Source organism: Homarus americanus, unplaced genomic scaffold (assembly GCF_018991925.1).
Source record: "Homarus americanus isolate GMGI-L3 unplaced genomic scaffold, GMGI_Hamer_2.0 scaffold39675, whole genome shotgun sequence".
Lineage (NCBI taxonomy): Eukaryota > Metazoa > Arthropoda > Malacostraca > Decapoda > Nephropidae > Homarus > Homarus americanus.
Genome location: NW_024736071.1, coordinates 11,436,265 through 11,447,109, shown reverse-complemented (window position 1 = coordinate 11,447,109; position 10,845 = coordinate 11,436,265). Strand labels below are relative to the sequence as shown.

General features: G+C 40.4%; 1 protein-coding gene across 1 annotated transcript; it reads right to left on the bottom strand.

The window, feature by feature from the left end:
- Positions 1 to 742: 742 nt before the first annotated feature.
- Positions 743 to 10,312, bottom strand: LOC121871792 (caprin-2-like). The gene is made up of 5 exons (XM_042374273.1): positions 10,197 to 10,312; positions 8,550 to 8,665; positions 8,169 to 8,241; positions 2,234 to 2,349; positions 743 to 1,149 (listed from the first exon to the last, which is right to left on the bottom strand). Exons 2-5 carry the CDS (start codon positions 8,663 to 8,665, stop codon positions 948 to 950), a joined length of 507 nt encoding a protein of 168 aa, XP_042230207.1. The 5' UTR covers positions 10,197 to 10,312; the 3' UTR covers positions 743 to 947.
- Between the last annotated feature and the right edge of the window lie 533 nt (positions 10,313 to 10,845).

Here is a 10,845-nt window from a genome sequence, read left to right as displayed (position 1 = left end):
GAGAAATATTACCATGTCCTTGTACAGAATAATGTAGGAAAATGTGTAGTTCATACGAGCAAGAAAGTTCATTTGATACGAGATGTCTGTACAACCCATACAGAGGTGAGAGGTAAGCGAGGCGTGGCAGCGAGAACTGTCAAGGCCTTGGATCTTTCCACCGTGTTGTCCGTCAGCTAAGCGTGATGTCATACAGGGGCTGCGAGAATGTTCCAGAAACAGTATAAGTTTACTCATAAGCAATTGTAAAAGTTGTGTTTTAACCAGAAAAAGAAATGGAATATTGGACAATTTCCTAAACTAAAACTTACCCAAGATTAGATTAAAGAACGCAAAATCTTATAGACTTCATACTGTAGAAATGACGACGTCAGGGAACGCTTTCTAACAAACACTGTATGACGCTCACCTCTGCAATATAATATTACTTTACCATATATCTGAAAACAGAAACGAGGGACGTAAATGATTACACAGCAATATGAAGGCAGAGAACCACCCGAATTGAATTGAACTTTGTCGCGGACAGCAGCTAGTTTATTGTGCACCCCATACTCATCCTGTGAGCGGTAGCGCAAAAAGGATTAGAGAGTAGAGGCCACAAAGGGTGTTGATCAGACCTCAGTGATTTTGGTATTATGGCATTGAATGTTACAGAGTATTGAAGTGTGTGTGTTCGGTATTTATACACTGTCCATAAACACCAAAGAGAACGCACTCCCAAGGAAGTAAAATACAATAGTTTATTTTAGAAAATGATGTTTATTGTTCATTTGCAGCAACAATCATACCAATAACTTAACCAGTTGTATAAATACCATAAATATAATGCTGACATATCTATTCTTCCACTAGAAAGATATACATAGTCCTGCCATTCACTACACAACACTGTCAGTAAGTTATCTGAGTGCATCCCCCTGTACTCCCATAATACCCTATCCTTGTTAAAATTGCTCGACAAGGAAAGCGCTGAAGGAGGTGTAGGCCTCGTCATACGGGTGCTCGTACAAGCTGCCCTGCTGTAGCTCCAGGTAGACCTTCTCTCCGGCGTTGAGGAAGAGGAGGGCTGAGTTGGAGCCTTGTTGGTAGTCGCCCTTGCTGCCGTAGGCCGTCACCTGATACTTGCCTTCCTTCATCAGAGCCAACCTGAGAGAGATGAATAATGATTAACGAGCTGTGTGGGGCGACATCCCCTTAAATTTCGACTTCCGATGTTGTAAGCCCATGATGTGCACACATTGTTTTGTTCATCAGGTTCACAAATTCCCAACCTCTAAAAGTCAACAGATTCTAATTGGATAAAGTAATTTAATAAACATATTTGGGGCAGCTGGTGACCTGGGGTGTAATTCAGATAAGTAGCATCAAGAAGAAAATAAAAATATTCTGGCGATCCTTTAGGAAACTATAGTCTCTTCTGAAAGTATTATGCCTCTTTGTCTCAGATAAATAGTTTCTCACCAATGTGTGTGCTCTTATGATGTGAAACATTACGTTTATATGCATAAATTTTACAAAAAATGTAGCCTTTCACAGAACAGGCAGTAGGAAGCTACCAAACAGGGAGGTACTACCGCCTGGGAAGATATTGGAAGCATAATGTGTTGTCTAATGGTAGACCCTGCTGCCATATGGCATCACGAAAATTGTGACCAAGTCCCAGGTTGCTGATCTGACTTTCTGCCTCATTTACACACAATTGCAGGGTCTCAATTGTTTTTCTTACTTTGACAACACAACATACATGCAATATATCGTTTCTCACTCTTGATTTTTTTTTTTTTTCATATTTATTTGTGGCTCTACAGTATTATTATTATTATTATTATTATTATTATTATTATTATTATTATTATTATTATTATTATTATTATCTTATATTTTTTATATTATAATTTATATACTTTATTATTATTATTATTATTATTATTATTATTATTATTATTATTATTATTATATTTCTCCCCAGGCCACGATGTGGGTCAGTGATTTGTGCCCTGGTGGGCTCATCTTATAATAAAAAAACAAATAAAAAAAAACATTGAGTATTGTATGTTGAAGTCAGAAGTGAAAACGTATGTAGACCGAACAGCGAGAAGAATATATTAACCGTGTACTACACCTTGGAGGCAGAAGAAGACCCCAGGAAGTAGAGGGGACACATGGAAGGCCTCCCCCTCCTCCCAGGCAGTAAGACTCCAGTGCTATTAATACATGACTCATTACTCACGTAAAATCGCCACTGTTATTGGACACAGCGTGGAAGGTGAAGAAGTAAGCGCCGGTGCAGGGAGCCTTGAAGTCGTTCTCGCTGCGTGACCATCCTCCCAGGTTGGTCAACACCTCCTGTGTATTGCTAATAGTCAGTCTCGTTTGCTTGTATTACAAAATGTAACTGTCTTAATCTAACTAAAATTTAAATCAATATAGCCCTATTCTGGTCTAACATAACGTGACTTATCCTTAATCTAATCTAACCTAATACTGATAATCAAATCCAACTTAACCCTAATCCGGTCCATTTTAACTCGTGTCTATCGTTTTCTAACTTAACCTAACATACCGCTTTCTTTAAGGTCACGCCTCAGTATTCATCATAGAAATGTATAAATGGCCACGTGCATAGTCGTTTGGAGGCTTATAATTGGCTGTACCACACCTCCCATATTTTCGAATTTATTTGGTGATCAGTCGTTAATGGAGTGACTGGTGTGGAGGGGCGAGGCAGCAGTCATACAGTAAAGGTTCCAGGATACGTCACCAGGAAGAGGACCGACTCGCTTGTTCTGGTGATAAACGGTAAACAGGTCGAGTCTCTAGTTGGTGTTACATGTATTAGTAATTTCTAAGCACCTGAAGCCAACGCAACTCTGTCACTGACTCAACAGACGTCTGGTGAGAAATTGTTTGCGAACACCTGAAAATAACGAATTTTCCTTGTTGCTTTCGACCGTTTTTCTTTATATGACGTGATAAATTGTAATGAATAGTAAGAATACTTGTCGCTATTTTAGCACCGATGTATTTTTTTTCTGTTTAGACATAAGTATTGGTAGTTGATGTTGTATTACAGTGACTGATACGAAGGACACTATAGGAATTTTTTTTTACAGGAGAAGAAATCATAACAAATCGACGAAGATTGGGTGACGAGGACCATTCGGATAGCCACCAAGGTTCCCGGTCCTCACTATGGGGTCACGTAAATGGTTTTTGGACGATCTTGGTAGAAGACAGATTTTAGGTGACCCCAGAGGAAGAGATCGAGAGCTGCGAGGACCGGGATCCTTGGTGGCTATCCGATTGGTCCTTGTCACCCAATCTTCGTCGATTTGTTATGATTTCTTCTCCTGGAAAAAAAAATCCTATAGTGTGCTTCGTATCAGACATACTGTATATAACAAAAATATACGCATACTGAATTGACTTCTTGCATATATTTATAAAGAAGAAATTATAAGAATCTTTAATACCATACTAACATACTTAGGCATTGCCACCGTGTACTATATCCATAAACCAGATCTTACACATAACCACGAGACATACACAGTTTCAGAACAGCAGTGTTATGGTTTACCTTCCCACTCACTACTCTTATTGACACTTCAGATATGTTCTTATCTCATTGTTTATATCACTGGTTATCTGAAACTAGTGACGTCGCTAAAAAAGTGAATATTGGGCGTGTAAGCACTTGTGTATACCCACAAGAACTTAAAGGTACCCACACAATTTAGCGTTATTTATGAGATATAGTTCTGCTTGTTTTAAAGAAGTTTACATAATAACCACCCTTGTAGGCACCATTTGCGTAATTTACAAGATTCTGCCCGAATTTACTGTTTTTGTTTCCGATGGCCTTTTTTTTTAGTTCTGTACCCGTAGCCTGTACGGTTGTATCCAAGAGTAGAATTATTGGAGGGCTGTCATACCCCTCCAATACTCCCCTTCGCTACGTCACTGTCTGAAGCTTTTTATGAAATAAATGTACAACTTTTCAATTTTTCTAGACAAGTATATGGTGTGGCATTATGCTGCTATTTTCTTTACCATTATTGCTGGGGAAATGCAAGAGAACATAAGAACAGTAAGATGCTATAAACTGACTCATCTCCGCCACTGTGTCGTTGATATCACGACAACCAACCACAAACTCACACAGCCGTTATTGTGATCGTCGCACACCATCATCACCACTCTGAAGATCACTCCTCACCACCAGTGTGTATCGAAGTCTTTAAACTGCTAGGGGAACATGAGGGCACGGGGGTGGAGGAGACTGCAGTGGGAGAGGGTAAGCAAAGTGAAAGATTACAGGGAAATAGTGTTAGGAATGACGACAAAACTAAAGCAGACATGGAGTTTAAACCTAAACGCGGTAAAGGGAGGACTCAGAACACGACTAACTTAAATGTCTACTACGCGAACAGTAGAAGTATGAGAAACAAAATGGATGATATTAGGACCTTAGTATGTACCGAAAAAATCGACATAATACCATTCACTGAAACATGGATCAATCTAGACTCACGTGAGTTACCGGTCGAATACCAAATTGCGGGTTACAAATTGTTCCATAACGATAGGCAGACCAGGAAAGGAGGCGGAGTAGCAATCTATGTCAGGGATAATCTGAAGTGTGAAATAAATAAGGAAATAAAATCTGAGCGGAATACAGAAACAATTTGGATAGAATTAATCGACGGTAGGGAAAAATTAATCACAGGAGTAATATATAGACCTCCCAATCTTGATAGAGTCAATGAGAGACTTATCTGGGATGAAATGCGCAGGGCTTCGATACACAACAAAGTCTGTACAGTAGGCGACTTTAACCTTGGCCAAATAGATTGGACTGACCTTACGGGTAACTCAGAATCAGAGGATTTTCTCGAAACGATCCAAGACTGATTTGTAAGTCAACATATAACCGAACCCACCCGGGGTAGTAATATACTCGATTTAGTTCTGTCGAACAGAGAAAACCTCATTAGCAATGTCGAGGTAGGGAACGAACTTGCAAACAGCGATCACTAAGAAATTAGATTCCAGTTAGATTTTCAGGGTAGACGTAAGGAAAATTCCACCAAAGTACCAGATTTCAGAAGCGCAAACTTTGACAGTTTAAAGAGGTAGCTGAGAGAAGGGGTGTCGCGCTTGGGCGTGAACCTGACAGATGACACCAACCTGGTAACGAGATCTGAGATAGCCGAGTTCCACGACAATTTAAATAATGAGTTACTTAATGCACAAAGGCAGAACATACCATACAAAAAACTCAGATCAGACAACAATGACCCTAAATGGATAAATAATTATTTAAAGAACATCATTGGCCAAAGGAAGGCTATAGGTAGAAGGATAAATCATGGCAAAATTTACCTCCAGGATTAATATAAGGTATTGGCGCGTCGGGTTAAAACCGAGATAAGGAAAGCCAAGAGGAATAATGAGGTAAGGATAGCAAGGGAGGCGAAGACAAACCCCAAAGGATTCTACCAAATGTATCAAACTAAAACACGAGAAAAGATTGGACCAATACGGTCAGATACCGGCGAGCTCACTGACAACGACGGAGAAATGAGCAATAATTTGAATAAATATTTTTCAACAGTTTTCACCGCCGAAAATGTAAACATGATACCCGAGGCACCGACTCTATTCAGAGATAGTGAAGAAAACAAATTAAGCGAGATAGCAGTGACTAGTAGCGATGTTAGTAAGCAAATAGACAAACTAAAGCCTAATAAGTCACCTGGTCCCGATGAGATATTTGCCAGAGTATTAAAGGAATGTAAGGAAGAGCTTAGTATGCCCTTAGCAAAGTTGTTTAACATGTCCTTAAATACAGGTGTAGTACCAGAATCCTGGAGGATAGCGAATGTAATACCGATTTTCAAGAAGGGGGATAGATCACTATCCTCTAACTACCACCCAATCAGCCTAACATCAATAGTAGGCAAATTACTTGAATCATTCATTTCAAACTCTATTCGATCAATGATTCCCAACATGGCTTCACAAGCGGGCGTTCATGTATAACTAATCTATTAACATTCTTTTCATCAGTTTTCGAATCGGTGGACGAAGGGCACAATTATGATGTGGTATATCTCGACTTTAGCAAAGCCTTCGACAGAGTCCCCCACGAAAGACTAATTAGAAAGGTAGAAGCACATGGCATCCTGAAATGGATTAGGGCGTGGTTACAGGACAGGAAACAGCAAGTGAGCATTAACGGCACTAAGTCCCATTGGAGCAACGTCACTAGTGGAGTTCCCCAGGGCTCAGTACTTGGACCATTATTATTTATTATATACATAAACGACATAGATATCGGCATAGACAGCAACATAAGTAAATTTGCTGATGACACTAAAATAGGACGTGTTATTAAATCTGACGAGGACTCCGCAAGACTACAGGAAGATCTAAACAAATTCTTCGAATGGTCTGAAAAATGGCAGATGAAATTCAACGTGGACAAATGTAAAGTGCTCAGTATAGGAGATGTAAACAGGGAAACCAGATACCAGATGAACAACGATGCCATAGAGAAATCCGACTGCGAGAGAGATTTAGGAGTAATGATAAGTAGGAACCTTAAGCCAAGTAAACAATGTGTTTTTGCTCGTAACAAGGCTAATAAAGTACTTGGGTTCATACAAAGGAGTGTTAGTTACAAGACTAACGAGGTCATCCTAAAACTGTATCTTGCCTTGTGAGACCACACCTGGATCACGCAGTTCAGTTCTGGTCACCGTATTACAGAGTGGATATAGAATCCTTGGAAAGAATTCAGAGGAGAATGACAAGACTAATCCCGGGCATTAGGAACCTTGAGTATAGAGACAGGTTAAAGCATCTTAATTTGCACTCCCTCGAGAGACGTAGAGCGAGGGGCGACCTGATAGAGGTGTATAAATGGAAGTCAGGGCTAAATAAAGGGGACATTACAAAGGTACTCAAACTATCCAACCAGGAGCGAACTCGTAACAATTGTTTTAAATTAGACAAATTTAGATTTAGGCGCGAAATAGGTAAACACTGGTTTAGAGACAGAGTAGTGGATGAATGGAACAAGTTACCAAATATCATCATTAACTCGAATACGCTGTATAGCTTCAAACATAGGTTGGATGCTTATATGAGCAATAGGGGTTGGGTGTGAACGGGACTGCCCAGTATGGGCCAATAGGCCCGCTGCAGTTTCCTCCATTCTTATGTTCTTCTTATGTTCTTATAACGTGTCGTCATCACTAGTGTGAAGATTAGTCCCAAATAGTCCTCACTACAGGTGTGAATATTAATCGTCACTAGTCCTTGCCACAGGTGTGAATATTAATTAACACTAGTCCTTGCCACAGGTGTGAAGGTCACCCCTCACTTCAGGTGTGAAAATTAATTAACACTTGTCCTTGACAGGTGTGAAGGTCACCCCTCACTTCAGGTGTGAAAATTAATTAACACTAGTCCTTGGCACAGGTGTGAATATTAATTAACACTAGTCCTTGCCACAGGTGTGAAAATTAATTAACACTTGTCCTTGACAGGTGTGAAGTTCACCCCTCACTACAGGTGTGAATGTTAATTAACACTAGTCCTTGCCACAGGTGTGAAGGTCACCCCTCATTACAGGTGTGAATCTTAATTAACACTAGTCCTCAACACAGGTATAGTCAGTCCTCAGTAGTCACGTCCGCCGCCACTGAGCAACAACTGTCACTACACACTTACAGGTCATGAACTCTGTATTATTAAAGACAATACGACGTACTGTACATGTACCGGGATAGAACAGTGGAGGTGATGAGCGAGTTGATTTGGTCACCGTTATTCTGGGGTCAGTCTCCCGGTGTGCTTTCTCTTGCCTCTCCCTCAACCACTAACCTCACCGGGTGTTTAAAATTTCACCTCGTACTGTAGCACTACAAACAGCTACAGAGAACTGTTACATGTCTTCATATTTTTATAGCCAAGGAAAATCATGTTTAAATAATTATTTTATCCACTTTAAGTTAAGCGATATGGGTCTTGGAACGACAACAAGTACCAGGGAGGCAGAGGGCAGTAGTAGAACACATGAAGCACCCTCACTGACACACTGCCTGAGCGCACAGCCACAGCTCGCCCCTCACTCACAACAAAAAACGTACACGTACCTGAAAGTTGAGGATGGTTGGGGCCTTGTAAGTGGCCGGGACAGCTTTACGTACACTAAACCCGCCCGAGCATCTGAACAGTAAGAGGAATACAAGGAGTCAGTGTTTGGTTATATTCCATCCTTCCTCCCGTTGGGCTCGTACACTTTACTGTCTTAAAAGCTGACGGAAACTGTAATGTGGGATCACGACAATACAAAACAACAATGACAATGTTTCAATTCATCGATGACATTCACTACAGTTACAGACAAAATGAAGTTTCCTTTAAATAATAATATTTAATCACAATCAATTTTAATAATATTATAGGATTTAATAAAAACTCCTACTGTTCAGTGTAATTATTTGACAAAAACGACAAAAATGTCAAGAACTTACTGAGGTTTGAAGGTGTCGTATCCGGTAACCGTGGAGATGGCCTGAGGCTGTCGGTCGCCCTGACCGGCCACCAGCACACACAGCGCCGCCAAGTTCACCAACACACCTCCACCCATCTGAGGAACATCACTAAATCTCAACACTTCCACTTCCTCTAATCGACATAAATAATCTTATTTACGAATTTATTTAATTTTTCGTGATATAACACGTATTATATATCGCAAGACACTATTAAGGCGTTTTGAGCCAGTGTGCTCTGAGTAAACCCGTATACACAACTGACAACATTCCACTCTGTACTGCACACTACTGTATATTGCTGTTGTAGATCAGCAAAGTATTTGGTGGTATCGCATTTCTTTGCCAAGAGTCAGTCGCAGAAGAGTCTCAAGTATTAAATGTTTTATCATTTTCTTTCTATAATTTTTTTGTATTTATTTAATTTATTAAAAAAAACAGTCCAGGTACTAACACAAGTACAGGTACAAACATTTGAAGCTGATATGAGTAAACAATGTGTACGTAGCATCACTATACCATTTATAATATGTCACATCATGTGGTACACGAAAAATTAATGACATATTAAAGTCAATCACACACACAAATGGCTCAACAACCGGATCTTCTATCAGTCGTCGACTCTAGTGAGACCAGTCATAGATACTTTACAAGACAAGTGTTACAACACACGTGTTCTGACCAATGCACTTAATACCACACCTCACAAGACGCTTGTTGACGGCCTGCACACTCACCTCTCAGGCCAGAGATCCCAAACACACTACGCTCCTCTTGGGGCTCTCCCACACCCTCGCCAGTCTATATACCCCACCCTCCCTACCCCAGCCCTGAGACGTCAGGAGGCTCTACCCAGAGGCGGTGGGTCAAACGGTCAGCTGGAGGTGGTGGTCCTCCCTTACTCCCCACCAGCATACCAACCCCTAAGATGAATATAGCGAGTGTTGTGATCTATGGGTAAATACTGTCACTTGCTTTATGTTACATCTCTCTCTCTCTTTCTCTCTCTCTCTTTCTCTCTCTCTCTCTCTTTACATCTCTCGCTCGCTTTCTCTCTCTTTACATCTCTCTATCGCTTTCTCTCTCTTTACATCTTTCTCTCTCTTTCTCTCTCTTTGCATATCTCTCTCTCTCCCTTTTCATATCTCTCTCTCTTTACATCTCTCTCTCTCCCTTTACATATCTCTCTCTCTTTACATCTCTCTTCGCTTTCTCTCTCTTTACATCTCTCTCTCTCTCTTTACATTTCTCTCTCTTTACATCTCTCTCTCGCTTTCTCTCTCTTTGCATCTCTCTCTCGCTTTCTCTCTCTTTACATCTCTCCTCGCTTTCTCTCTTTACATCTCTCTCTCGCTTTCTCTCTCTCTCTCTCTCTATCTCTCTCTCTCTCTCTCTCCTTCGTTTTCTCTCTCTATCCTTCTTACGCACATGTGAAAGCGCTCTGACCTACATACTTAAACTCGGTCTGGAGTTTTCCCAATGTTAATATACTGTATTAATCTGTTCCCTCCATATAAGTTGAAGATACGAGACCACATTCTCACTGGCTCATCTGAAACTACAGCATGGAGTCGAAAACAAGGAAGTGAAACTCTTACCATGACAAGGTATAGTTGCCTTTACCTTACGAGAGGAGAGAGAAGAGCTGGAACGAATCTCTGAGGAGTCCGGGATGGAACTTGTGCCCGGGTCATTCAGCGTCTCACAACAGGTTTTCTCGTCCCAACTGGTTCTCTGGCAACCTCGTTATAACACCAGTTTGGGAAGTTAATTGGAGAGGAAAGTATACTAGCTAGGGAGGAAAGTGTGCTAGCTAAGGAAGAAAGTATAATAGATTGGAGAGATGAATATACTAGCTAGGGAGGTAAATATACTAGCTAGGGAGGTAATTATACTAGCTAGGGAGGTAAATATACTAGCTAGGGAGGTAAATATACTAGCTAGGGAGGTAAATATACTAGCTAGGGAGGTAAATATACTAGCTAGGGAGGTAAATATACTAGCTAGAGAGGTAAATATACTAGCTAGGGAGGTAAATATACTAGCTAGGGAGGTAAATATACTAGCTGGGGAGGTAAATATACTAGCTGGGGAGGTAAATATGCCGAATCAAAAGAATAAGTAGCCGAAGTAGTACAAGTAACCTAAGTTAAAATTGTATCATAAATAAAAGTAACAATGTGACAAATAATAACACCAAAAAATATATAAGTAACATAAGTAACAAGTGGTATAAGTAGGCTAACATTGGAAAGTGGGGAGGTGGGGTGAA